This window comes from Nycticebus coucang, chromosome 21, assembly GCF_027406575.1.
Source record: "Nycticebus coucang isolate mNycCou1 chromosome 21, mNycCou1.pri, whole genome shotgun sequence".
Classification (NCBI taxonomy): domain Eukaryota; kingdom Metazoa; phylum Chordata; class Mammalia; order Primates; family Lorisidae; genus Nycticebus; species Nycticebus coucang.
The window spans coordinates 52359621-52387498 of NC_069800.1; the positions used below are offsets into that span (position 1 = coordinate 52359621).

General features: G+C 50.4%; 2 protein-coding genes across 7 annotated transcripts in view; both read left to right on the forward strand.

Annotated features, from left to right (window-relative positions):
• Window positions 1–17261, forward strand: part of MMP9 (matrix metallopeptidase 9) — a 39090-nt gene extending 21829 nt beyond the window's left edge. For 2 of the 3 annotated variants that reach the window (XM_053573392.1, XM_053573393.1), the window contains exons 2-14: window positions 9719–10595; window positions 11128–11360; window positions 11631–11779; window positions 12040–12168; window positions 12276–12449; window positions 12682–12855; window positions 13513–13689; window positions 13788–13943; window positions 14259–14544; window positions 14664–14803; window positions 15107–15257; window positions 15357–15460; window positions 16916–17261. In XM_053573392.1, the coding sequence (XP_053429367.1) occupies window positions 10458–10595; window positions 11128–11360; window positions 11631–11779; window positions 12040–12168; window positions 12276–12449; window positions 12682–12855; window positions 13513–13689; window positions 13788–13943; window positions 14259–14544; window positions 14664–14803; window positions 15107–15257; window positions 15357–15460; window positions 16916–17034 (2130 nt within the window). In that variant the 5' untranslated portion in view covers window positions 9719–10457 and the 3' untranslated portion in view covers window positions 17035–17261. Of the gene's footprint in view, window positions 1–9718; window positions 10596–11125; window positions 11361–11630; window positions 11780–12039; window positions 12169–12275; window positions 12450–12681; window positions 12856–13512; window positions 13690–13787; window positions 13944–14258; window positions 14545–14663; window positions 14804–15106; window positions 15258–15356; window positions 15461–16915 lie in introns of all 3 variants that reach the window. The other variant, XM_053573394.1, reaches the window with a different exon arrangement.
• Window positions 17262–21542: 4281 nt separating this feature from the next.
• The window catches only part of SLC12A5 (solute carrier family 12 member 5), a 40632-nt gene continuing 34296 nt past the window's right edge, over window positions 21543–27878 (forward strand). For 2 of the 4 annotated variants that reach the window (XM_053573812.1, XM_053573813.1), the window contains exon 1: window positions 22206–22410. In XM_053573812.1, coding sequence (XP_053429787.1) covers window positions 22290–22410 — 121 coding nt within the window. In that variant the 5' untranslated portion in view covers window positions 22206–22289. Of the gene's footprint in view, window positions 22037–22205; window positions 22411–23050; window positions 23498–27878 lie in introns of those variants that run through there. The other 2 variants (XM_053573816.1, XM_053573815.1) reach the window with 2 other exon arrangements.

Here is a 27878-nt window from a genome sequence, read left to right on the forward strand (position 1 = left end):
GTAACACCTGGCCCAAACTTTTAGAGAACTGGCAGCTTCTGCCTTGGTCTCTGGGAGCCCGGAGCCAGTCTGCAAGAAAACTGACTAGAGGGACCGCAGAGAGAGGAAAAGGAAGAAGCAGAAGCTCCCAGTACAGCCCAGCCTTCCAGCCGGTCCTGCCAAGACCCCCGTGTTTTAAAAAATGTGGGATTTTGTTTTTATTCTGGCATGGTGAGGCCAACAGATCAGGAAATGCTGTCACTGAAAAGGTAGTTGGTTACTCACAGTTCCTGGGAGGAGGGGTGCGCTGTGCCATGCAGGGCCACATGGGGAATCACCTGGTCAGTCAGAAGGCAGAGGTGGGGGGACAAAGCCTGGGCAGAGCCTTGCTTTGACAGAAAGAAAAAGGCAAGATAGTGTAGACACTCTGAACAGGTTTAGGATTGGCTATTTTGAATAATTTCATTGGGTTCTGGGCCATAGGGGTGGTTCCTAGTTGTCCTAGTACCTTGATGGGTTGATTTAGGAACACAGAGGTGTTCCTAAACACCTGGGCCCATAGGAGCCTGATTAAAGGAGGTGGATGGTTGTGGTTATAGACTCATGATAGGTTGGTTTGCCTATCAGGGGGGCACTCACAGGCAAGTTCATTGCTGTCTCTAGGAATGAACCAACCCTGGGAAGGACAGTTCTTCACTATAAGGCCCCAAGATGTCAAAGCATCATAAAACACAGAAAATTAAAAAAATAATAATAAACCCAGGAATGTGAGTGAAATAATCTTGGACCCTCCATTCACTTTTTTTTTTTTTTTGAGACAGAGTCTTACTATGTCGCTCTCAGTAGAGTGTTGTGGCGTCACAGCTCACAGCAACCTCAAACTCTTGGGCTTAAGCAATTCTCTTGCCCTGGCCTCCTTAGTAGTCTTTTTTTTTCTTTTTCTTTTTGCAGTTTTTGGCTGGGGCCAGGTTCGAACCCACCACCTCTGGCATATGGGGCCAGCGCCCTACTCCTTTGAGCCACAGGCACCGCCCAGTAGTCTTTTTTTTTTTTTTTTTTTTTTTGATGCAGAATCTTGCTCTGTTGCCCTGGGTAGAGTGCCATGAGGTCATCATAGCTCATAGCAATCTCCAACTCTTAGGCACAGAGATCCTCTTGTCTCAGCCTCCCAAGTAGCTGGGACTATAGGTGTGTGCCACCATGCCTAACTAGTTTTTCTTTCTTTTTTTTTTTTTAAAGTAGAGATGGGGTCTTGCTCTTCCTCGCTGATCTCAAACTCCTGAACTCTAGCAATCCACTCACCTCAGCCTCCCAGAGTTCTAGAATTACAAGTGTGAGTCACCTAGCCTGGCCCATCTTGGACCCTCCATTTTACCCTGTCACTAGCTGGCTCTGCTGGCCAAGGCTGCAAGTGTCATGCAGCACAGGGGAGCAGTCCTGCTATCCAAATTCCTGGCCCACAGACTGGTGAGATACAGTCACAAGGAACAGTTGTCTTAGCACCATTAAGTTTGGAGGGCATTTGTTACACAGGTATAGATTTCTGGAAACTTCCCCTCTTCCGCCAACAATTCAACCCATTAGAGATTCCTTCCCAGCCTCAGAAGGGACCTGGGAAAGGTATTCTATTACCAGTTAAAGACATGACTCTCATCAACATGTGATGGGCTTTTTACCTTCATTATAAAGATGAGGAAACTGAGGTACAGGGAAGGAAAGTCATTTGCTCAGGGTCACACAGTTCACATCCAGGACTGTCAGATTTCAGCATCCATTCCCTTCCACTGCACCAGCTGTCACCTGATCAGCCTCTTCACGGCGCCCTCAGTTGGAGCTCTTTATGGTTAGTCTCCAAGCCAGGCCTCTCTGAGGCTGGAAAGGAATCTCACCCACCCACTTCACCGATGGTCCCCATCTTTTCCACTGGAGAAATCCCGCATTGCCTCCCCTCGGGAGCTGGACTGGAGTTGGGGCTTCCAGGCCCTGGGAGTCTTCTAGTGCCTCCGTGCGGCATTGTCGCGAAGCTTGCGCCATTCTCCCGTCATCCCAGCGCCCCTGGGCGTCAGGTATATTAAAGCTTCAGCGCTGCGTGAAGTTCAAATTCGAACACATCTCAGCAGGCTTTGTGAATGCATTAGTTTTTATTTTCCCCTAACTTGCCATAGGGGTGAGGGAAGGGGAGGCGGGCCTCGGAAACGTAATATGCAAATATATGCAGATATCATGTAAATGAGGGTGTCCCAGGATTAATGGAAAGAACAGGCAATCAGAGCAGGCCCAGCCCAGCCTGCAGCCCTGGGGCTCTGCAGTAGCAGCAGCAGCAGTCGAAAATGGCTCTCAGGGGAGGGTGTCTTGGGCTGTCTTTCAGAGCCTGTTTTTTGAAGCAATGTCTCCGCAGCACAGGGGAAGGCCGCAGCACAGGGGAAGGAAGAGCTGCGGAAATTGGTTCTGGATACTTCCTGGCGAAGTGTTCTCAATTGCTTCAACGACATTGGGGGTAGGTGGAGGAGGGGGGTAGAATCTCTGAACCTCTCTCAGTCAACACTAACAGCAGGGGCTGACCCTGTAAGTGATTTCTAAACCAAGGGAGCTTGTTAACATCCACACCCAGACCCCGTTGATTACTGAATCAGAATCCCTTGAGAATCTTAATTTTTTTTTTTTTTAAGTCCCCAGCCTGGGGAAACGCTGATGTAAACCAGGGGTTCTTAACCTAGGGTCTCTTACAGTTCCAGGGGGGCCTGTACATCAGCATCACTAAACCCGGCTGCATATTAGATCACTGGAGCTTAAAAAAAGAAATCCAGGGCGGCGCCTGTGGCTCAGTGAGTAGGGCGCCGGCCCCATATGCCGAGGGTGGCGGGTTCGGACCCAGCCCCGGCCATACTGCAACAGAAAAATAGCCGGGCGTTGTGGCGCACGCCTGTAGTCCCAGCTGCTCGGGAGGCTGAGGCAAGAGAATCGCGTAAGCCCAAGAGTTAGAGGTTGCTGTGAGCCGTGTGACGCCACGGCACTCTACCCGAGGGCGGTACAGTGAGACTCTGTCTCTACAAAAAAAAAGAAATCCAATGCTTAGGCTGCACTCTAGACCAATTAAATCAGAATCTAAAGGGAAAGTGTGCAACCAGGCATTGGTATTTCTTTAATAAAAAATTCCAGGTGATTCCAATGTGCAGCCAAGTTTGAGAAGCTTTGCTAAACAGGTATTCCCATGAAACACTTGTTATGCTCCTGCGCTCTTTGGGGCTATATTTAGCTCCAGGCCCAGCACCCTCCGAGAGGACTGTGGTTTGGATTGATGTGCAGCTGTTAGCACTAGTACAGTGGCACCAGCTGTAAAAATATTGCAATGTTGGCCGTGTGCAGTTGCTCACGCCTGTAATCCTAATACTCTGGGAGGCTAAGGAGGATGGATTACTTGAGCTTAGAAGTTCGAGACCAGCCTGAGCAAAGTGAGACTCCCATCTTTAAAAAAAATAGCGGGATTTTTATAAAGAAATGGAAAAAAGTGAAATAAAAAATGTTAAATCAGATTTTAAAAAAAAAAAAAAATAGCGGGATGTTGTGGAGGAGGTCTATAGTCCCAGCTGCTCAGGCACTGAGGCAAGAGGATTTCTTGAGCCCAAGAGTTTGAGGTTGCTGTGAGCTATGAGGCCACAGCACTCTACCCATGGTGACAAAGTGAGACTCTGTCTCTAAGTAAATAAATAATTTTTTTAAAAATAAAAAATGAAAATCAACTGGGTGTGGTGGTGGGCGTCTGCAGTCCCAGAGACTTGAGAGACTGAGGCAGGAGGATCACTTGAGCCCAGGAGTTTGAGGTTGCTGTAAGTTAGGCTAATGCCACACCACTCTAGCCTGGGGCAACAAACTGAGATTGTCTCAAAAAAAATTGTAGTTTATTTCCATCTCTATTTGTAACAGGTGCTGCTTTGCACTTTGTAAGTCCCCAGTGTCCTAGCACTACTTGCCCTCACCCTACCACCCCAATTTCCCCTGGACCAAATCATTTTTGATTTTTCAGGGTTCTCGAGGTCCTGGTTGTTAAATATTTGAACATCACCCCCAGCTATAGTATTGTGGTGAGGAGCACCAGCTTTATAGGTCAGAAAGGCCTAGATTTCTGCCTGATTTTGGCGCTTCATGTGACTTTGGAGAAGTGACTCTTCATTTCTCTGAGCCTCAGTTTCCTCATCTGGAAATAGGGTCAAAAGCCACCCCCCCCATGCAGGAATGAAGTTGCAGAAGTCTTGGGGTTCAGGTGCCCATGGCTCATGCCTGTAATCCCAGCACTCTGGGAGGCCGAGGCTGGCAGATCGCCTGTGCTCACAAGTTCAATATCAGCCTGAGCCAGAGCGAGACCTGCCTCTAAAAATAGCTAGGCATTGTGGCAGGTGCCTGTAATTCCCAGCTACTTGGGAGGCTGAGGCAAGAGAATCACTTGAGCTCAAGAGTTTGAGGTTGCTGTGAGCTATGATGCCATGGCACTCTACCAGGGGTGACAAAGTAAGACTGTGCCTCAAAAAAAAAAAAATGTCTCAAACTTGAACATGTATCACAATCATTTGGCTGGCTTGTTAAGACAGAGATTGCTGGGCGCCATAGCTCAGTGCTTAGGGGGCGGCCATAGAGTCCGGGGCTGGTGGGTTTGAACTTAGCCCCCCCAAAACAAACAAACAAAAAATAGCTGGGGTTGTAACAGGCACCTGTAGTCCCAGCTACTAGGGGAGCTGGAGGCAAGAGAATTGCTTGAGCCTAAGAGTTGGAGGTTGCTGTGAGCTATGATGCTGTGGCACTCTACCAAGGGTGACAGAGTGAGACTCTGTCTCAAAAAAAAAAAAAAAATAAAATAAATAAAGAACAGATCGTTGGGCCCCTCCCTAGAGTTACTGATTGAGTGGTTCTGGGATGGGGAGCCCGTGAGAAGATTCAAGTTTCTAACAAGTTCTCAGGTACTTCGGTTGCTTCTGGTCTTGGGACCTTACTTGGAGAGCTGCTGAACTGGAAGAAAGCTGCTGGGCTGAGAGTAGGGGGCCAATCAGGGCTTGGAAAATCATCAAAGTATGTCGCTAGTTGCCCTGTGTGCTGTGTGTACCTCCGCCTCTGAGCCACCATGGCTCCATGTCTGGCCTTGGATTTCATGAGGATTAAGGCCTCTCCCCACCCCCTCCCCATTGTGAACAGGACCAGATTTAGATCTTTAGGGGCTGTGATCACTGAAAATTATGGTGTCCTTCCCCATCTGTCATCCCAAGTAAAACAGCACTGAAGCCTGAAATGACTTTATAAGGAAGTCCAACAGAGAACTGATTTTTCCCATGCTGGCTATTTTGAAGAATTTTTTCAAATATCAAAACAATCTTTCTAATGTGTATTTTGGAATGGCACCTGCTTTGCTGGGACCCTAAGCATATTCTTACCTGCCAGTGGGCCATCCAATGCTAAAGGCACTGGTCCCAGCCCACCCTCTCCCTCCCCGTTTTCCACATTGCTCCTTCCACAGCACTGGCCCTTCTTACAGACAAGAACCTGTCACCTTAAATAAAACTCAGCTTGACTGTTCTCTGCCCCTTCCAGCTACTTTACTCTTTTATTTTCCTTTTCTTGTGTCCCCCCCACTTTCCCCTACAGAGTTCAGCCAAATACCTCACAGATGTTCCCTCTATTGGGTCCCAGGGTTAATCCCTCCAGCTGGTCTTTGGGGAAGCCACCTCTCCCTGCCCCCAGACTGCTGTTCCTGCTGACTTCCCTCTTGGCCAGAGCCTGTGATTTGATTTTAGCACGGGATTTATAGTCAGAAGGCCCAGGCTGGAGCTCTGTCACTCACCAGCTGTGTGACAATGAGCAAATTAAAGGGCTTCTCTGGGCCTTGGGTCCATCACCTTGAAAATGGTTCACAACCTCTGCCTCCTATGCATACCAAGGGGTTCTGAAAGCGCCAATCCAGACATGATGTTAAGAGGATCCCCCCATAAGGTGCAAATCAGGTGTGCATGACAGCATTGTATATAGGAAGGTGGCCTCCACATGCATTGACTAGAATCATCACAGATCTAGGCAGCTGGGGACACAGGCAGAAGCTGTGGTAGGTAGATCAGGGTGCTAGTATCCGATCTGGGTTCAGTCCCAGGTCTGCCTCTTACTAGGTGTGTGGACTTTAGCAAGTCCCTGAGCCTCTCAGTTCCCCCACCACTAAAATGGGATCATGAATGCTAATTTGTAAAGTTAGAAGGTGAAAGCACTGGAGTAACAGAATTGTACTAGCGAAGTGGGCTTTTTCCTGCAGACCTGCTGTGTACCTGGCACGGTGCTGAGAGTGCAATGCATAATCTTGTTTAGTGTCCCCTACGGCTTTTGAAGTGAGGACTGTTCTTTTCTGTACTTTACAGATGAGGAAATAAATGCAGAGAGAGGCAAAGTGATCTGGTTAAAGTTCCACAACTAGTAAGTGGTAGGAACTGGAATTTGAACCCAGGAGCCCTGATTCTAAAGTTTATACTCTTTCTATGACTTCCCTACTAAAGGTGCCCAATACAGACGAGTGGGAGGCATGACTTAGTGTGGGAATTGCCATCACCTGGGGCTAGGGATGGTGGGTGTGTTTTGTGGGTGGGGGCCGGATACTTGAATGATGCTCTCTCCTGGGGCAATGTCTTGCAGTTTACACCCCATTCTGCTTCATCCCAGACTCAAGTGTCTCTTCCACATCCTGCCAGAGCCTCTCTGGCCTTCTGCCCCTCCCCTCTCTGACAGGTTGGGAAGAAATAGGCTTGGAGTTCCCCCATCTAAATAGAGGGAGAGATTCCTCATCTTGTGAGGCTGATCCCAGTCTGGGGGCCTGGAGTTATTAATAGCGGCTACAGGGCTGTGTCATCCAGCTGGTGACTCAGGGCTCCAGGGACAGCCCCCTCCCCATCTTGATAGAACTACTGCTGCTATCTGAGTGAGGGGCTTAGAGGTCAAGCTGTGAATCTGGTCAGCGTTGGGGGGTGCCCACCTGGGGTTATAGCCTACTGTCTTCCTCCTCTCCCCAGGGCCTTGGCCAAACTCTGTGTGGTATTGGAAGGAGGGGCTAGGGGAAGTGGGGAAGGGGATGTGGTAACCAGAACCACTTCCTGCCATTGCTGTGTTGAAAGCCAAGCTGTCTCCAAGTTCCCCCTTGATGGGAGGTGGGGAACAAGCGGGGGTAAAGGAGGAAGTTGGGAGGGCCAAGAAAAGGAGGATTCCTCTAGGAATCAAGCTCTTTGTTTCCTGGCTGGGTGCTCTCACCCTGCTCCCCAAACAGCTGGCTGTCCTGAAGGTGATCGTTTTTTTTTAGAGAGACAGAGTCTTACTTTGTTGCTCTTGGTAGAGTGCTGTGGTGTCACAGCTCACAGCAACCTCCAGCTCTTAGGCTTAGGTGATTCTCTTGCCTCAGCCTCCTGAGTAGTTGGGATTACAGGTGCCTGGCTATTTTTTTGTTGCAGTTTGGCCAGGGCCAGGTTCAGACCCGCCACCCTCAGTATATGGGGTCAGCGCCCTATTCACTGAGCCACAGGCGCTACCCACTGAAGGTGATCTTAATTAGAGCAGCAGCAAGCATTTATCATCACCATGGGCCAGGTACTTTGTATCTCTTAACTCTTTGAGCCTTCTAACAACCGCATGAAGGAAACACTATTTTCACCCCATTTTACAGATGGATAAACTGAGGCGCTGATATGTCAATTGCTCAGGTCACACAAGTCAGTGGCAGAGTTAAGATCTGAACTTCGAAAGCCTGGCTACATGGTGCAGGCTTATAGCCACCACTTCTTATTGCCCTGCCCCCACTCTGTCCCTGGTTTGTTCTGTGAGGACTCTGGGCTTTAGTTTCCTCATCTGTATGACAGCGGTAATTGGAATAGGTAAGTAAACCTCCCTTTCGGGATGCCTGTCTCTCTGGTAATTAGTTACTCATTCAGTTTCTCTCCTACCGTACAATCAGTTCCATGAGCACTGGGATGAAGGCCATCTTGGTCACTACTATTCTTCCAATTCTTGGCCCATAAAAACTCAACAAAAGTTTGTTGAGTAAATGTGTTTTTAAAGGTTTGAAGATCATCATCAGCAGTTGGAATACCTGATAAAAGCTTTGGATCCTCTACATAGAAAAACCAACATATACCAGTAGTTCTTAACTGGGGATGAGTTTTCCCCTCCCACTTACACAGGGTACATTTGGCAATGTCTGGTAACATTTCTGGTTGTCACAATTGGCAGGGGGAGGTGCTATTGGCATCTAGTGGGTAGAGGTCAAGGATGCCGCTAAACATTGCACAATGTACAGGACAGCTCCTCAAAACAAAGAATTATCTGGCCCCCAAATGTCTAAAGCTCCAAGTTTGAGAAATGTGGTGTATTAATATATACACAGATATGTCATGTTTGGCATCATTGAGGGTAGTTCATAGATTCTCATAAACTCATAAACTCTCATAGACTTCTCTCCTGGGTCCCTTGTCCTACCCTCTGATTCCCCAGAGGCCTGGGCCATTTCTCTTCAATGGGTAGCCAGGAATCCACTTACCCCAGTTCTCTATAATAAAGATGAAAAATGCAGAACCAGGCAACTCTAGGCTTGAATCCTGGGTCTGTGTATTAATTCCTTGTGTGATCATGGGCAAGTTCATTAACTGCTCTCAGCTTGTTTCCTCCTCTGAGAGTGGGAGAGATACTCACTAAACCTACCTCTTAGATGGTGAGGATGAAATGAGAGGTGTATAGAGAGCTTATCAGGCTCCACATGGTAAATCTCAACAAACGCATGATTATTACAGCTCAAGGGGCAGTGACTTGCTCTGGGAAATGGCAGAGCAGGGACTGAAATCCAGGACTGCATGACTCTAAAGCAGATATAATAAGTGAACTATAGAGTTTCCCTTTTCTATAAACGAAGTCAATTGTGTCCATCTTACAGACTTACTAAATGATCATTTAAAGTGCCTGGTGCATAGTAGGCCCTTTAAATACAGCTTGTTGGGCCAGGTGTGGTAGCTGACACCTGTGATCCCAGCTCTTTGGGAAGCTAAGGTAAGGAGATTGCTTGAAGCCAGCCTGGGCAACATAGCAAGACCTCATCTCTGCAAAAATACAAAAATTAACCAAGTGTGGTGGTGCATGTTTGTAGTCCCGGCTATTTGGGAGGCTGAGGTGGAAGGATGCTTGAGCCCAGAAGTTCAGGGCTGCAGTGAGTTACAAGTATGTAACTCCAGCCTGGGTGACAGAGTGAGACCCTGACTCTAAAAAATTAATAAATAAAAATAAAGTAAATATAGCTTGTTGAATTGTTATCATTGATCTTCCCAAATAAGGCTTTGGATAAGGTAAATATAAACCCTGCCCCACAACAGCTGGCTGAAAGAGGGAAGGAGGGAGGCTGCCTGTTATGGCTTAAGTCTGATGTCTGAGACTATAGCTTTCACCATATGGAGCAAGGCTAGAGAAATCAAAGGCTCCTAGAGATCCTTTCCCCACTCACACTGCTCCAATTTGCAGTTGAAGAATTCAACACCTAGAAAGGGGAAAGCATTCACTCCAGGTTAGCCCACAAGATCCTGGTCTCCTGATTCCAAGTTGGAATCATGATCCTGGACTCAATAATTAATAGCAATCACCGCCATCCACTGAGAACTGACCGCATACATGGGACTAAGCATTTTATGTGTTTGATCTCATTTTATCTTCACATTAATTTAAGGCAAAGCGCCCTTTTTTACAGCTGAGGAAACAAATTCAGAGTGCTAAGACATTTGCCTGAGGCCCTGGAGGAAGAATGTGAAGCTATGTCTACTGACTTCCAGATGCTACAAACTCTCCCCTTTACTACCCTGAAGATTTGGCCTGTACAAGACGGGATGGTCCGGTGGAATTCCCCAGTTCCTGCCTAGCGGAGTCCACTCCTTCTGCCCCCACATGGAGCAGGGAGAGGAAGCTGAGTCAAGGAAGGCTTTTTGAAAGGGGAAAAGAGGATGGAGACTGCAGTATGGGGGCAGGGAAGTGGTGGTCACTAGATTCAGAAAGAGGTCTCAGGGGGTTTTCCACCCCTTTCCCTTGGCTGAGCACTTGGGGCTTTGAGATCAAGGGCTAGGGGAGTCCTTCAGCTCACCCCTCTCCCTCCCTTTCATACAGTTCCCACAAGCTCTGCAGTTTGCAAAACCCAACCCCTCCCTTGAGGGCCTGTGGTTTCCTGTGGGTCTGGGGTCCTGCCTGACTTGGCAGTGGAGACTGTAGCAGTGGGGACAGGAGGACGTGGTGTAAGCTTTTTCTTTGCCTTCTCATGCTGGGGCTGCCCAGCACACACACACACACACACACACACACACACACACACACACACACACACCATCCCCTGAGTCAGCACCCGCCTGGCAGGGAGGGGTGGGGTCACGGTTCGCAGTGCCTCTGCCTCTTTAAAGCCCCCACCAGGGCAGCTGTGACCAGACACTGCTACCCTCACCATGAGTTCCTGGTCGCCCCTGGCCCTGGCACTCCTGGTGCTGAGCTGCTGCTCTGTGGCCCCCAGACCACACAAGCCCACCTTTGTGGTCTTCCCCAGGGACCTGAAAAGCAATCTCACTGACAGGCAGCTGGCAGAGGTAGGCAAATGCTCTAGTCTAGAGTTGGGAAGGGCTGGCTGAGGAGGCATTTAACGTCCCAGAGAGGGGACGTTAAAGGAGGAGATGGCCTCAGAGGAGATACTTTAGGGGTGTGTTGGCAGAGATGGGCAAATGTGGAGAATCGAGGTGTTCATGTTTAGGTGCTGGGGTCCTGTGGAGGCTCTCAGAAGTGATGGCTCGGAATGGGTCATGGGGGTTTCCTAGGTGGGAAATGGGAAATGGCATGGAGTGGGGGAGGCAATGGAAGTTCCTGGGATGAGCCTGGGCTGGGGGTGAACAGGGGTTGAACCCTAGGGGGCTGGCGGGTAGGCATGGGGCAGAAGCATCCGAGGGTGGCAAGGAGCTGAAGATGTCTAAAGGAGGGGAGATGCTTGGGTGGGCAGAAATCACTGTGTCCTGGGTCTAATGCTTTGTTGCTAGTCCCTGAGTGACTGGAGGGATGAAGTCCTGGCCCAGCAGGGCAGAGAACAGGGATCAGGATTCTAGGATGTCTCCCTCCCTCCATCCACAGGAATACTTGTACCGTTATGGTTACACTCGCACGGCTGAGATGCGCGGGGAAGCGCTGTCCCTGAGGTCCTCGCTGCTGCTGCTCCAGAAGCGCCTGTCCCTGCCTCAGACGGGTGAGCTGGACAGCACCACCCTGGAGGCCATGCGTACCCCACGCTGCGGAGTCCCAGACATGGGTAAATTCCAAACCTTCGAAGGTGACCTCAAGTGGCACCACCACAACATCACATACTGGTGAGCAGCCGGCCCCCAGGGGTAATGGGGTGGGATGAGTTGGCTGGTGCCTGTGACATGGCAGTGGACACGTCCTGTCTTAGACAGGTCCCCAAGTTTCACCACTTCACGTGGAATCTGGAGCGAGTGGCTCCACCTCTGACCCCCCATTTCCCTCTTGGGAAATGGGCTTCGCGATCCAAGTTCTCCTGTCAAGGCTGTTGAGGGGGTCCAAAAGGTCCCGCTCTGGCCTCTCACTTTGTCCTCTCTCCTTCCTTTTTCCCGTCACAGGATCCAGAACTACTCGGAAGACTTGCCGCGCAGCGTGACCGACGACGCCTTTGCCCGCGCCTTCGCGCTGTGGAGCGCAGTAACACCTCTCACCTTCACTCGCGTGTACGGCCAGGAAGCTGACATCGTCATCCAGTTTGGTGTTGCGGGTGAGAACGCGCCAGAGCAGAGGAAAGCCAGGGGTTGGGGAGGGAGGGTCACGGAGAGGTGGAGGAGTCAATGGCCCTGGCTTTCTCTTGCCTGCTCCAGCAGCCTGGCTGCAGCTTGCCACAAAGTACCAGCTCCTGCCGGGCAGGGCACAGAGCCGGGGCGCAAGGCTTAGATTTCAGTCTGTGCTCAGTTGGCGTCCTTGAGCAGTGCGCAATCTGCGCAACAGTACTCAGCTGATTCCCTCCACCTGCCTCTTCAGAGCACGGAGACGGGTATCCCTTCGATGGGAAGGACGGGCTCCTGGCACACGCCTTTCCTCCTGGCCCGGGCATTCAGGGAGACGCCCACTTCGATGACGAAGAGTTGTGGTCTCTGGGCAAGGGCATTGGTGAGATCCTGAGCGGCTCTGAACCCCCTGATTCCCCTCTCCTTTTACACCCATCACCAGCTGCCCTGACCCTGGTCCTCCTCTTCCTCGCCTCCCCCTCCCCGCAGTGGTTAAGACCTACTACGGAAATGCAGATGGCGCCCCCTGCCACTTTCCCTTCACCTTTGAGGGTCGCTCCTACTCTGCCTGCACCACGGATGGCCGCTCTGATGGCACACCCTGGTGCAGTACCACGGCCAACTATGACACCGACCGCCGGTTTGGGTTCTGCCCCAGCGAGAGTGAGTGTAGGGGCATGGCGTGGGGTGAGGGAGCCCACCACTCTTGATGGTCCAGAACCCTGGGTTCTAATTCCAGCTCTGCCTCTAGTGCTGTGTGACCTGCAATTCATTCTCCCTCACTCTGGACCCAGTTTTCCCATCTAAGAAATAAGGAGAGGAGGGACGAACTGCAGACAGCTCATGAGTTGAAGGGGGGGGTCACACTTGGGGGTAATAGTATGGGTCATTCCAGGACTGTACACCCAGGACGGCAATGCGGACGGGAAACCCTGCCACTTTCCGTTTATCTTCGAGGGCAAATCCTACTCTGCCTGCACCACGGACGGTCGCTCTGACGGCTACCGATGGTGCGCCACCACCGGCCACTACGACCAGGACAAGCTGTATGGCTTCTGCCCCAGCCGAGGTACCTCCGCCCAGCCTGGCAGATTTCAGTCCTGCCTCTCATCCCACGTTTGGTCGCCGAAACGTGGCTCTTCCGCCCATCAGTTTGTCTCTCCGCTCTAATTGGTTCTTAGGACACCCATGACTCCGCTCGCCCTCTCCAGATCGCCCGCCCCTGACTTCCAATTGCCCCCGCCCCATCAACCAAGGATGCTCCGCCTGCTGCTTCTCCTGGGTGTGGTGTTCTAGGCTCCCCCCACTAGTCTTACTCTGGTCTCTGTCGTGCTCCACAGCGGCCCCAAGGCTTTTAAAATAGCCCACAAGGGACCGGGTGCTGTGGCTCATGCCCGTAATCCTAGCACTCTGGGAGGCCGAGGCGGGTGGATTGCTTGAGCTCACAGGTTCAAGACCAGTCTGAGCGAGACCCCGCCTCTAAAAATAGCCGGGCTTTGTGGCGGGCGCCTGTAGTCCCAGCTGCTCGGGAGGCTGAGGCAAGAGAATCGCTTGAGCCCAAGAGTCTGAGGTTGCTGTGAGCTATGACGCTACAGCACTCTACCAGGACGACAAAAAACAAAAAAAAAATCAGCCCACAAGGATTCTACCGCTTCTTGTTTGGCGGGTCCCTGGCTCCTCATTGGACGCACACACCTGGCTCACTCAAAGCTCTGGGTCTTTCCAGTCGACTCCACTGTGATTGGGGGCAACGCGGCGGGGGAGCTGTGCGTCTTTCCCTTCGTTTTCCTGGGCAAGGAGTACTCGACCTGTACCAGCGAGGGCCGTACAGATGGGCGTCTCTGGTGCGCCACCACCTCGAACTTCGACACCGACAAGAAGTGGGGCTTCTGCCCAGACCAAGGTGGGCGGGGTTCTGAGGCCCTGGCAGTGATGGTGGTGAGTGGCCAGGGTTGGGGGCTCTACCTGACGCTCACCTCTCGGGCTTCCTTTTCACTACAGGATACAGCCTCTTTCTCGTGGCAGCGCACGAGTTTGGCCACGCGCTGGGCTTAGATCATTCGTCAGTGCCAGAGGCGCTCATGTACCCCATGTACCGCTTCACTGAGGAGCACCCCCTACACGCGGACGACGTGAATGGCGTCCAGCATCTCTATGGTGAGGTCTTGGGACAAGGATGGGAGGAGAAGAGGGAAGGGCATGGCTGGCATACTATAGGAGGATGGGGGAGGGTGGTCTGGGGGATGCAGAAGAGTTAGGACAGCAACGTCTATCTGGATGTAGAGCTCCAGTCCAGTTGCGCCGCATGGTCAATGCTTAGAGACAGTGATAGAAAATGCAGCCTCTAGAGAGATAGACATGGGTTTAAAAGCCAGTCCAGCCACTTCAAGTCACAAGTGGCTCCAACATCTGGAGGAGAGTGTGCACAGAAATATGCGGGAATAGGGTGTGTCTCATCCTGTGTCTCTTTAGGTCCTCGTCCTGGACCTGATCCACGGCCTCCAGCCACCACTACACCTGAACCTCAGCCCACAGTCCCCATGACGGTTTGCCCCACTGGACCCCCCATTGCCTACCCCTCAGAGCGCCCCACAGCAGGCCCCACAGGCCCTCCATCAGCTGGCCCCACTGGTCCCCCCACTGCCGGCCCTACTGCGGCCCCTACTGCGTCTTTGGATCCTGCCGATGATGCCTGCAACGTGAATATCTTCGACGCCATCGTGGAAATAGGGAACCGTCTGCATTTCTTCAAGGATGGGTGAGGAGGCAGGGATGTGTGGATGAGAGAGAGGGTTGGAGGAGGAACTCCCAGCCCGTCCTGCCCAAGGCCCTCGGTTCAAGGTTCAGGGCAGGGTCTTTCCCTTCTCCCGTCCACAGGAGATACTGGCGATTCTCTGACAGCAGGGGGCGCCCGCTGCAAGGCCCTTTCCTTATTGCCAACACGTGGCCCGCTCTGCCCGCCAAGCTGGACTCTGCCTTTGAAGAGCCACTCACCAAGAAGATTTTCTTCTTCTCTGGTTAGTTTCTTTCTCCCTCGCCGCCCTCTCAATCCCCATCAGTAGAGACCAAGGATAATTTAGAAAGCATCTTGTGCTTAATAGAAAAAGTCGTCCCCTGGAGGATGCAATTTAGCAAATTTACCGGGGCCTAATTCCAGGACCCCTCCTCACCAGGCCCTTGCATAATCATGCCCAGAGGCTCTACTTCTTGGGTTCTGAGACAACGGCACGCAGGTCTAGGAAAGGGCTCGCTCTTCACACTTAAGGGGAATGTGTACCACCTCTGGTCGCCCAGACCGACGTGACCCTTCTCCCCTGCAGGGCGCCAAGTGTGGGTTTATACAGGCGGGTCGGTGCTGGGCCCAAGGCGTCTGGACAAGCTGGGCCTGGGCTCAGAGGTGGCCCACGTCACTGGGGCCCTCCCGCGCGCTGCGGGTAAGGTGCTCCTGTTCAGCGGGCAGCGCTTCTGGAGGTGAGAGCCACCCCGGCCGCCGGCAGGGGGAGCCCGGGCGCCATTCACCCCCCCACCCCCCACCCGCTCAGCACCTATCTCTTCGCCTGTTTTCTGCAGGTTCGACGTAAAGACGCAGATGGTGGATCCCAGGAGCGCCACGCCCGTGGATCAGGTGTTCCCCGGGGTGCCCTTGAATACGCACGACATCTTCCAGTACCAAGGTGAGGGCTGAGGACGTGGGCAGGGGAGGGTCCCTTCATGAGACATCATCCTAGGCAACCCTGCCTTAGTGACTGGTCAAATCCTGGTCAAGAAGGAAGAGCCCTTGGAGATTAAGGCAAACACCCCAGCACAGATAAGATCGCTATTGAGGCAGAGACCTTTTCTAGGTCATACAGGGAGTCAAAGGCACAACCAGGACTAGGAACCAGATTTCTTGGCCCCCCACCCCAGTTGGAAGCTGTTTCTCTCTCTAGTCCAGGACACAAGTGATTTGCATGGAGGGTCATTCTTTTATTAGACAATAGTCATCAAGTGCCTATAATGTGCCAGGTCCAGTGCTTCCACTGGGGATACAGTAAGAGATGAGACAATTCATAGGTCTCTGTGTCTTTGGGCAAGTCGCTGCTACACTTGGAGCCTCAGCTTCTCCATCTGTAAAATGGGGATGATAGCTGGAATTATACTTGCTTGTCTTTCTCACCATTCACATTCAATCAGTGGACTGTTTATTACCAAAATCTTTTTTGAATCTCTCATTTTGTTGCCATCACTTTCACAAACACCCCAGTCCAGACCATACATGTTCTATATCTTTAATGTATTCCCAGAGATTAGGGAGAGGGTAAGAGTGGCGGGAAATGGTCTTGGAAGTGACCCCAGACCTATTTCAAGGTCAAAGAAAATAGTTATCTGCTCCCTCTCTATCCCCCCTTCCTGTTCTTGTCTCCTGTGCTGCTCCTGTCATTTACTCGGCTCCACCCACGCTGGCTGCTCTTTGAACAGATCAAGGTCATTCCTAGCTTAGGGCTTTTGTGCCAGTTGTTCCCTCTATCTGGAAGGCTTCTCCCCCCCCCCCCCCAGATTGTCACTGGTTTGCCTTCCTCTCATCCTTCAGGTCTCAATATTAGGGCTGTCATTTTTCAGAGAAACCTTCTCTGATCTTCATTATCTATTCACTCACTTGTTTTTATTTCCTTCATAGCTTTCTACATTTTCAAAACCAATCTCATTTATTTAATGTGTTTGCTTGTTAATCATCTGTCTTGCTTTATTAGAGTGTAAGCATCCAAAGAATTGAGATCATGTCTCTCTATATATTTTTGCTTTATTCCTAGTGCCTTGAACAAAGCACATAGTAGGTGCTCGATAAATACTTGTTGAATGAATAAATGGATTTCTCAATGAAATTGTTCTGAGTGTTAAGATACACCATCCATTCACTTATTTGTTAGTTTAATCACAAAATGTATATGAAGTAACTACTGTGTGCCAGTGATTCGGGCATCGAAGTCTGTGCCCTCCAGCGCCTATAGGCAGGCGGGTGAGATGGAGGTGTCATGTGAAAACCTTGGAAAGTTCAAGAAAGGACAGGAGGGAAAGATCTTGTTCCTATTTCTGTATATGTATGTGGGAGAATTGGAATGACCCCTCTCATGCCTACCTTTCCCCTGCAGAGAAAGCCTACTTCTGCCAGGATAGCTTCTATTGGCGTGTGAGTTCCCGAAATGAGGTGAATCAGGTGGACTTCGTGGGCTACGTGACCTTTGACATCCTGCAGTGCCCTGAGGAGTAGGGCTTCCATCCTGGTTCAGCAGAGTAGTATGGGTCTCTACAAAGATTATTCCTGATGGGGAAAGAGCCAGTTTGCTGGATACAAACTGCTATTTTGTTCTGGAGGTCAGAGAGGAGTGGAGGTGGGCTGGGCCCTCTCTTCCCACCTTCCTTTTTTGTTGGAATCTTTCTAATAAATTTGGATTCTCTAACCTTTAGGAGATTTCATGTGTGCACATATGCACATCATATGCAGATGTGTATTTAACTGCTTACTATGTGGCCAAGCATTGTTCTAGGCACTTCATCAATATTAACATAGTCAATCCTCCAGTTAGGAAGGTATGATGTGATTTCTGTTTTACGGTTGAAGAAATGATCAACATATTTATTCACTAATCAAACATTTATGGAGCCCCTACCTGAAGCAAGGCCTTGGGCTGGCACTAGGGCTAGAGTGGTCCTCAAACTTTGGCGTGCACAAGAGTGCCCTTGAAGCTTTCTTAAAGTACGGACTCCAGGCTGCACCCCCAGAGAGTCCAACCAGATACAAGGGTAATTCTGTGGCAGGTGGGAGTGGGATTCTGCTTGGAGAGTGTGGAATGTGTGATCCTTTATTCTAGAATAATGGTGTGTGTGCGCGCGATTCTTTGTGTTGTAGTTGAGGTCAGGGAATGTTTCCTAGCCAGGATGACATCTGAACTGGAACTGAATCAGGAATGATGAGCAAGAGCTTCTTCTTGTGCAAGTGAGACAGCCTTCTTAGAGGTTAAATTGCCAAGACCCATTAAACCTAAATATATACATGCTTTCTCATCCTTACACACGTGTGCACAACTCATAGAAAGATGTTGATTGTAGCGTTGTTTGTATAGTGAGAAACTGATAACAACCTAGGTGCCTAGGAGTAAGAGAGTAAATAAAGAAAACATGGCTCACATACGCACTGATCGTAGTGACTCTCTGTACAGCCCTACATGCCAGGGATTATCCCATGTGCTTTATGTATGTTAAAACAACCCAATGAGACAGGTATCATTATTACCTTACAGGTACCATTACTATGTCCATCACCAACCTCCTGTTATACAGTTGAGGAAACTAAGGCGCAGAGAAGTATACAATTCACCCAGAGTCTCGTAGCTCATGAGTGGAAGATAGTGGAATTTGCATGCAAGCTCTTGGTGCAAATGCTGGGAGAAGAGAGGAAGAAGCAGGTGTTTGGGGAACTGCAAATGGCTGAGAACACAAGTGTAGGAAAGTGGTGGGTGGATGAGAGGTGAGCAGAGAGGATTCTGCATTGGTTGAGATAGGAGCGACGGTCTGATGAGAGAAGGTTCAAATACCAGCCTAGTGTGGACATGACCTCACAGGACAGCAGAAGGACTTGACTGAAAGGCTGGGGTGGTGAGTGGAGGGGATGGGCTTAATCAGATCTGATCATCTTTTGGACCTGGAGTTCAGGTGGGAATTTAGGGCATTCAGAGAACTGCCTGCTGAATTTCCTTGGGAAGAGCCCCTTTTCCCCAACTCATCTATTTCTTTTCTTCTTCTTCTTCTTTTCAATCATCTAAGGACACAGGAGTAACTCATCTATTTTTTTGCTCAAATATGACCCATTCCTGGATTGGTGTACTCTCCCCAATGGGCACAATGTAAGGGTATCTGGCACATCTGGGTATGGGATACAACTACAACAAGGACCTCACCTAACAAACGCAAACATTGTAACCTAATCATTTGTACCCTCATATTAATCTTAAATTTAAAAAAAAGGAGAAAAAATAAACTGCTTGAATATATACTGCGTCATTCACAAAGGCTAAAAAAAAAAAAAAAAAAGACCCACTCCCATTGGCATACAAGCCCTTCTTAACACGCTTATTAAAATCCCTCTTTTTTTTTTTTTTGCAGCTTTTTGTTTTTTGGCCAGGGCTGGGTTTGAACCCGCCACCTCCAGCATATGGGGCTGATGCCCTACTCCTTTGAGCCACAGGCGCTGCCCCTAAAATCCCTCTTAACCCTGTCCTCCTTTAGATGCTATTCCATTTCTCTACCTTCCCACCCCTATTCACACTAAGACTTCCCCAAAGCGTTGTCTTCACTCACTGTCTGCTTCCACAATTCCCATTCTCCTTGCAACCATTTCCAGCCTGTCTCCCGCCCTGCTAACCACCAGAACCACCCTCTTCAAGGACACCCATGACCTTCCTGTAACCAGATGTGACGACCACTCTTCTGCGCTCCTGCTACGCCATCTCTCTGCATATTTAACACAGTTGATCGTGTTTTTCTTCCTGAAATCATTTTTTTTCACTTGGCCTCTGGGACAATCCTTACTCCTGGTTCTCCTCCTACCTCCTGGTTGGACTGACCTCTTTCCAGAGACAGAGTGCCTTTATGCTCAATCCTTGTAGTTCTCTGCTCTGTACATTCATTCTCTGTGATCCCCTGTAGCTCACAGCTTTAAATAGCATCTCTCTGTTAAGGACTCTAAAATTTATATCCCCTGCCTTAACCTGTCCCCTGAGCTCCACATTGCTCCTGAGCCGCCAAACAGGAATCTCAACCTAACAGGTCCAAATGGAACTCTTGGCCTGCACTTGCCAAAGAATCCCCCTGTGTCAGTCAACACCATTTTTTTTTTTTTTTTTTTGAGACAGAGTCTCACTTTGTCACCTGTGCTAGAGTACTGTGGCATCATGGCTCACAGCAACCTCAAACTCCTGGGCTTAAGTGATTCTCTTGCCTCAGCCTCCCAAGTAGCTGGGACTACAGGCACCTGCCAGAACTCCTGGCTATTTTTGTTAGACAGGACTATTTTGTTAGTCTTGCTCTGACTCAGGCTGGTCTCAAACTCCTAAGCTCAGGCAATCCACCCACCTTGGCCTCCCAAGTGTTGGGATTACAGGTGTGAGCCACCGCGCCTGGCCCAGTCAGCATCATTTTAATAAAAGACATCATCCATCCTCAATCAAATTAAAAACCTGATCAGTCCTAAAATCTAGGAACCTGTTAATTAAATTTCTTATACTAGTACAGAGTTTCTCAACTCCTTCACAATTGATATTGTAAACTGTACATTGCAGGATGTTTAGATACAGTTTAGATATCCTAAACTGTACATTGTAGGAAGTTCAGTTTCTTCCTTTAGGAGGTGGCAGGATTCATGTCTGGATGCCAGACCCATTCAGGATCAGCCCTCCACTGCTACCATGGATCCCAGTGTGGGGCGGAGGCAGCAAAGTGATGGTGAACCTGTGCCTCCTGGCCAGACAGCCTTGGTAAAAGCCAAGATGGCATAAGAGGCCTCCAGACCCTAGATGTCAGTACTACCTCCGTTCAGCTGTGACAACCAAAAATGTCTCTGAACATTGCCATCTCCTGGTGGGCAACACTGCCCCTGGTGGAGGACCACTGCTCTAATAAAATACAAACAAATGTACCTATCATAAGTGTGTATCTTAACAAATTTTCATAAACACAATTGCATAAGCAGCACCCGGATCCAGAAACAAAACATTGTCAGTACTCTAGAGGCGTCCTTGCAATCACTGTATCTTCTCTCCAAGAGTTACTACTGTTTTACTCTTCTTTTTTGTAGAGACAGAGTTTTGCTATGTTGCCCCATTTGGCCTCTATTTTACTGTTGATGCGCATTTGGGTAGTTCCCACTTTGGGGTTATTATGAATAGTGTCTCTACAAACTTCTTCTAAGTGCCTTTTGGTGCACATGGGCAGCCATTTCTTCTGGGCATATAGCTAGGAGAAAAAATGCTGGGTTGAAAGGTATGTGTAGCTTTAGTAGATATGACTGAACCATTTTCCAAAGTAGTTTTGCCTGCCTACATTTCTACCAGCAAGCAGTGTATGAGAGTTTCCAGGGTTTCTTCTTGACTCCACTCTCGCTGTTCCATGCCACATTCAAGTCCTGATGGCTCCTCTTCCAAAACTTGCCTGGAATCAGACACTGCCACCATTCTGGCTATCATCACTTTCCACCTGGGGGTCTACAGGAGCCTCCCAATTAAACTCCCAGCTTCCACATCTGCCCTTCTTTGGTCAAGCCTTCACCCAGCAGTCACGGTGATCCTGTTAAAATATAAATTAGATCACAACATTCTCCTGCTCAAAAACTTCCAGTGACATCCATTGTGGATTAGAAAAGAAGCCCAGTTCCTCCTCAAAGCCTTCAAAAGACACGTAATCTGCCCTTCTCCTCTCTCATCTTCTATCCCTCCTCTCTTCTCCACTCACTCTGTTCCAGATGCATTGGCCTTGCTGTTTCTTGGACAGTCCAAGTTCCTTCTCCCTCTCTCTCTTTTTTTTTTTAGAGACAGAGTCTCACTTTGTCACCCCTGGTAGAGTGCCGTGGCGTCACAGCTCACAGCAACCTCCAGCTCTTGGGCTTAGGCGATTCTCTTGCCTCAGCCTCCTGAGTAGCTGGGACTACAGACACCCGCCACAACGCCCTGTTATATTTTTGTTGCAGTTTGGCCGGGGCTGGGTTCGAACCCGCCACCCTCGGTATATGGGGCTGGCGCTGTACTCACTGAGCCACAGGCACTGCCCCAAGTTCCTTCTCACCTCAAGGCCTGCACTTGCTATTTCTTTTGGCAGAGAACTCTTCTTCCAGATCTTTGCAGAGCTGTGGTCTCAGTTCAAATGCCACCTCTTCTAGGAGGCCTTCTCAGGCCACCCCCAATGCAGTCTTTTCTCCCATAATCCCATGACCCTATTTTTCTTAGCATATACCACAGTCTCAAATTGTCTCATCTGTGTTTGCTCACTTACAATCTTTCTTCACTTTCTCGTTAGAATTTAAGCCCTACGAGGGCAGGAAGCCAGTGGATCTCATTCATCGAGGTGTCAGCAGCACCAGTGTGCCTAGCACCATTGCCTGAAACGCCGGAGTGTTAACATCACGAGCTGAATGGATGGATGAGTGAATGAGCCCCGGGTGTTCGGGAGACCCCAGCAGAGGTGGGCTCTGTTTCCAGGAGCCACACAGCAGGGACCTCGAGGTAGGGACAACTCTCAGCTACGGATAGGCTTCTCAGGCCCTTCGGGTGGCATTGAGAGCCTAGGGCCTCCCGGTGAAGCGGCTAAATTCAGGGAACCTCGGCACAGCGGGCACTAGGACCCTGCGCGGCGCCGCATTCCGCGGGGGGCGGGCGGGTGGTGGGGGGAAATCGCTCTTTCAGCCTCTTGGTGCCCGGCTGCGGCCACTTGTGCGATCTGGACCCGCACCGCGGCCGCCTGGCCCCTTTCCGCGCCATGAGCCGCAGGTTCACGGTCACCTCGCTGCCCCCCGCAGGACCCGCCGGAACCCCTGACCTGGAGTCTCGCCGGCATTCGGTTGCGGACCCCCGCCACCTCCCGGGGGAAGACGTCAAAGGTAGAGGCCGCAGGGGGCGGGGCCCGCCAGAGTGGGGCGGGACGTGAGGGGCGGGGCCAAGGAAGGGCGGGCCTTGTGTTGGAACGGGGAGGGGCCAGGACTGGGGTGAAGGGTCCCAGCCCAAGGCCAGAGAGAGAGGAGCTGGGATCTAGGAACCAAGGGATAGGAGCCACCTGAATGGAAAGTGTGAAGGGTGATGGGGGACGAGACTTGAGGTGGGCGGGGCCTCACGGGAAGAGGTGGGACCAGGCGAAGAGTTGGGACCAGAGTCGAAGGGGGCGGATCTTGTGATGGAGGATCTGGGGACTAGGCTGAAGGATGCTAAAGGGGCGGGTACATCTCGAGTAGGGAGAGGGAGTCCAGGCAAGGAGGCGGAACTAGGGAAAGTGGGGGGGAGGCTGTGTGATTAAGGGATAGGCTCAGAGCTAAGGGGAGGGGGCAGGCCTAGGTTGGGGGTTTGGGGGCAGGAAAAGGCGGGACAAGTGGGGGACGGGTTGAGCCAGAAGGATGGGAGTGGGGCCGTGGTGGGGGATGGGATTGCGGGCGGGAGGATAAACGCGTCAGGGTTGCAGAGGTAGGTGTGGGGTCAGAGGGTCATAGATGCCTGGCGGATCCTCCAATCCTTTGCTTCCCTGGACAGCACCCGGGGATCCCGGGAAGGAGACAGGAGACGAGGAAGTTAGTGCGGAACCTGGGCAGCCAGATCCAGGGAGGATCCAGTGAGGACTCCAATCCTCGGGGACCCTCTTAGCTCCCTCTGTGCTCCAACTCCGGAAGGATTGGGAGGAGCCAGCTCAGGAGGAGTTGGGGGCGTCTTTCTCACGGGCCCTGTGAAGTGGTCTTGTCTGGACGTTACTCGCTGGGTACAGAGAAAAGGGGAAGGGAAGGATCCTTCTGGCCTTCGGTGGGGAAGTATCATCCTGGCTGCATACGCAGTCTTCTCGTCAGGGGCCTCTGGGGTCCTCTCCCCAGCTCTGAGTCCTTCAGGTCTGGAAGGAACGAGGCGAATCTGCTTGGAGTGGCCCCAGCGCCGGGAGGAGGAAGAGCCTCCCCGCCCAGGCCGCCAGGGGTCGCTGCTGAGCCGCAGGTGAGCTCGTCCTGACTGACGCAAACCCAGATGCCCCAAACCCTAACTTAAGGGTTTCTTTGGCGAACCTCCTCATTATACAGATGACCAAACTGAGGCCTAGATGTGCGCAGGTCTCCAGCCTTCTGAACCTACCGCGTCCTAGACACGGCCACTTGGATTTCTTGGGCCATTTCCTCTCTGTTTTTCCTATTATCTGTCAGCTCCTTTTCTCATTTTCATGAATGGCCTTGCCAGCTTTCCGGATTAGAAAGTCAGAAATTCAGGAATCATTCTCAGCTCCTCCTTTTCTCTTCCTAGAAAATTCAATTGGTCCTCACATCTTGGCCATTGATCTCCAAAACTTATCCTGAATCTGGCCACATCTCTCTTCCTCTGTCACCATCACCCTGGTCCAAGCCTCTGACGTCCTTCATATGGCCACAATGACATCTTCCCACCAGCCTTCCAACCTCCATTCCTACCCTACCATCCTCCATTTGGGCTCCCATCACCCGCAGGATCAAGGCTAAGCTTTTTGGTCTGTCATTCCAGCTGTCTCTTCGTTTGCTCCTGGTGTACCTGTGCATGTCTGTCCCCTCACCCTCGTCAGCCAGGAGAACTCCTACTTATTCTCTAAGCTGTGACTCTTTTAACCTTTTCTGAAAGTCTTTTTCACTTTCTCTCACTCCTAGGTGGAGGTAGTCATTCCTCTCCAGTCCACCCACCATACCATTAGAACATAAGTCCCAATAAATGGCAGTTATTTACTTGTATGTCTCCTCCACTGGAGCATCTCAAGGACAGGGACCATATCCTCTTATCTTTGTGTTCTAAGTTCCAAGCCTAGAACCTGGTGCTTACTATGCGTGTAATGCTCATCAAATGAAGGCTTTGCTTCTCCTACCTTGGCCTTCTCTCCTCCCACTCCTTATCCCCTGGTCTGGAAATAAGGTGGCCCTGTCTCATGTCCCAAGGTGATTGCCTAGTCTTCTTGTTCGTACTCCCAAACTCCTGCACAGTTGAAGTAAAACACAGCCCCCAGGCTTTGGGTGTGCAATTGTGTGTAAGTCTGGAATGTTATGTGCTGGTAGCAGAGGCTGTGTGTGTGTCTTCAGGCAGAAGCATCCCCCACTAGGTCTGGTGACATGTGTGGGGGGTTGGTGCTTATGTATGCCACTATATTGCCAGTGTGTTGATGGGCATGTTGATGTGTATATTTCTGTGTCTGTGAACTGAGTACCTGTGTGCATGAATGTATTATAAGTTCCACCTGGAGAATGATTTGGGCGACTTACTCTCTTAAGCCCTGAGATAGCTTCAAGTACCCCATCTTTGGTAGATAACCCCATGGGAAAGTATACAAGAGCTCCCTTGGGGAACCAAACAGCTGGTCGTGTCTTTTCCACAGCTGTTCTTGTGTCATCCTTCTGTCCCTAGAGAGATGCTGTCCCCACCTCTTGTCCTTGTCCCAGCTCAAAGGGAGGGATGTCAGCCTGTGTAAGTCTGTGAAGGGCTGGAGGAGATTTTGCAGGTCACATATGTATAAATATTGTCTTTTACTCTGGGCCAATGGAGTAAATTTTGCCCTGCTTCCAGGGGATCAGCTATAGACAAGAACATAACTTATGGGGGTGAAAGAAGCAAGTCAGAGGCTGACCTTCAAATCCCTCATTAACCGTAGGCTGTAGCCCTCAGGCCTCAGTTGCCTCACCTGTACCTGTCCTTGATAGTGACCTAGCTGAATAAAAGTAGGCCTGGCCACAGCTGTTACAACTCTGAGCTACTCCCTTATCCCTTTAGACCATCCCCCACCGTGTCTCAGGTTCTCAGAGAAGAGGCAGGGCACTGGAAAGAACCCTGGGTCTGGTAAGACTATGAGGAGTTGGGATGTGTCTCTATGGAGGGAGAGGGAGCTGACTTAAGTTAGGGGGATGGATCAAGATCACAGTATAGCTCATCCATGTTCTAGCTCAGGCTCTGCAATATGACCTTGGGCACATTGCTTCCCTTCTCTGGGCCTCAATATATCCATCTGTAGCATGAAGGAGTTGAACAGGAAGCTATCTGAGGGTCCTTCTAGCCATAAGAATGCTAGGATTTTTTTTTAATGATCTAGAACAGTGAAGCTCTCTGCCCCTCACCATCCCACAGACCCAAAACTCATGTTTCAGTCTCTCCATCTGTAAATTGGGAAGAATGGTGTTGCTATTGGTGTATATATCTGACCTAGAGATCTCCAACCTGCCCTAGGAAGTCTCCTAGTTGTCCCAGTCTTGAGCCGGGGACTAAGAACCTCACTGCCCAGTACCTCAGCCCAAGGTGAGCCCTAGGAATCTCCATGGCAACAAACTGGTTATGAACGGGGCTGCAGTTGCCATGGTGACAGGCTGCTCTCTCTCTCTCTCTTTCTCATTCCCCTCCTCTCCCCTCCCCTCTTCTCAATGAACCAGAACGATCTGTGGGCCTCAGCTCTCCAGGTGGGGTGGGGGGGTGGGTGCAGTGACAAGAGGGTCCGGAATGGGAAAGAGGGAAGATGGGCTGAGGGAAGGGGGCTGTTGGGGTGCCATTGCCATGGTGAGGGGGCTGCAGCCTGTTAATTAAACCCCCAGTTGCCACGGAGACTGTGGTGGTTGATGTGCTCTGTGGCAAGCCCTGTGTGTGGGGGGTGTGCTGTGTGCTGGACTCATCAGTTCAGTGCTAGGGTTTTGGGTCTGGGGATTGGGCACACAGGTAGGGGAAAAGGGTGAAGGAGGGGGACCAAGGCTTTGGTTGGGGCCAGAGCTGGGGGTGGGTGGATTGGGTTGTGGGGCTAATGCAGTGGAGATAAGGACAGATAGGGATTGGCTATAAGGGAGAATACTATGCCAGTTTCCTGTGGAAAGAGGACCCAGTTAGGCTCTAGCTCCTTCCAGATGGTCTCTCATGCTGGTTCAGTACATGGAGCCCCAGGCTGGAGGTCAGAGAGCTGGATTCTAGTCCCCAGTCTGTCACAAGTTCACCCCATAAAGAAAAATTGTCCCTTTCCATTTCTAGACTCCAATTTCATGATAAGTGGCGGGTGGAAAAAATAATTTATAAAGTCTCTTCCAGTTCCCAAATCCTGATACAAGGAGGCAGCTTCCCAGAGCTTTTTTCTCTCTGAGAAACATAAGGTGGGAGGGGTATGCGCTTTAGAGATGCAGAGTTCAGAAATAGGACCTGCCTGGCTCTGCATATTGTGTTTCTTTAATCAGAGGGTTTCCCTGGCCTTCCATTTGCCTGGTGCTTTGGGTGGAGAGGGGTTGCTAAGCTGGCAGCCAGGTGCCTGGGTTTCAGAGCTGAGGGTCAATTTTACTGGCAATGCTAGGCTGGCATTGTAGGAGGGGCTTGCAATGTGTTTTCTCCAAACCTTATAACAGAGGGATGGCTAGAGGCCAGAATTAGGCCCAATCTTGTTGAAAGGTGAAGGGGGTTAATTGAAGGGTTGGGTCTCCCCTTCCAACCATCCCCTCGTTTGGTCTGTTCTCCCCAGGAATGGTTACATGGCTTTAGTTAGATGTTAATAGAGAGAGAACTAAGAGTTTTCAAAGGAGGAAGTGCTGTGGATTATGTGGTTTAACCCTTTCGTTTTACAGATGGGCCACTGAGGCCCAGAGAGAGGAACTCAGTTTTGCCTAGGGATACACAGAGAATTTGGGGGGAGAAGACAGCAACTCTAGTGAAGATGAACAGATGAGTTACCTAGGGGAAGAGGTATCACTCTTGCCTTCACCTGTGTTCCCTAGAGATCTAGGTTTTCCTCTGTATGGGCTCAGTCCCTGAGTGGCCAGAGCTGCACTAACTCTGGACGGCAAATGAAGAGAAATACATCTGGGGAACATCCAAGACCTGGGATTACTGAAAACTCTCAGCATCTACTTTATTCTACAGCATTTCTCAGACAAATATACTACACTATATTTTACATATTTTAATGTGTTATGGGTCTCAACAGAGTAGGAGAAGGCCATAGTCCTGCTGCTGGTGATGGTGGTGGTGGTGGTGTGTGTGTAGTGGAGTGCTTAGAAATTCTTCCTACCTGCCGTTCTTTTAACCCCCATAACCACTCCAAATGCATCTCACCTTTTTTTGTGGTTTTCTCTCTGGGAGAGCCAAGAATACCAATGCTCACATCTGTCTGAATAGCTAACTCTCCACCCTAAAGGGTCTTTTGGATGTCCACAAAACCAAGTGACAGTGATACCTTGTTGGTGGATCCCTCCCGAGGTACCTTTGAGTCAGCTGTTGAGGACTCCATGGTTGACTCAATCTGAAGGCATTGACACAAATTTGTACAAGAGAATCAGAATGGCAGGCCCTGTCCAGGGTCCTGAAAAAGGCATGTCCTATAACCAGGTTTCCAGGGATATGAATGGCTTTT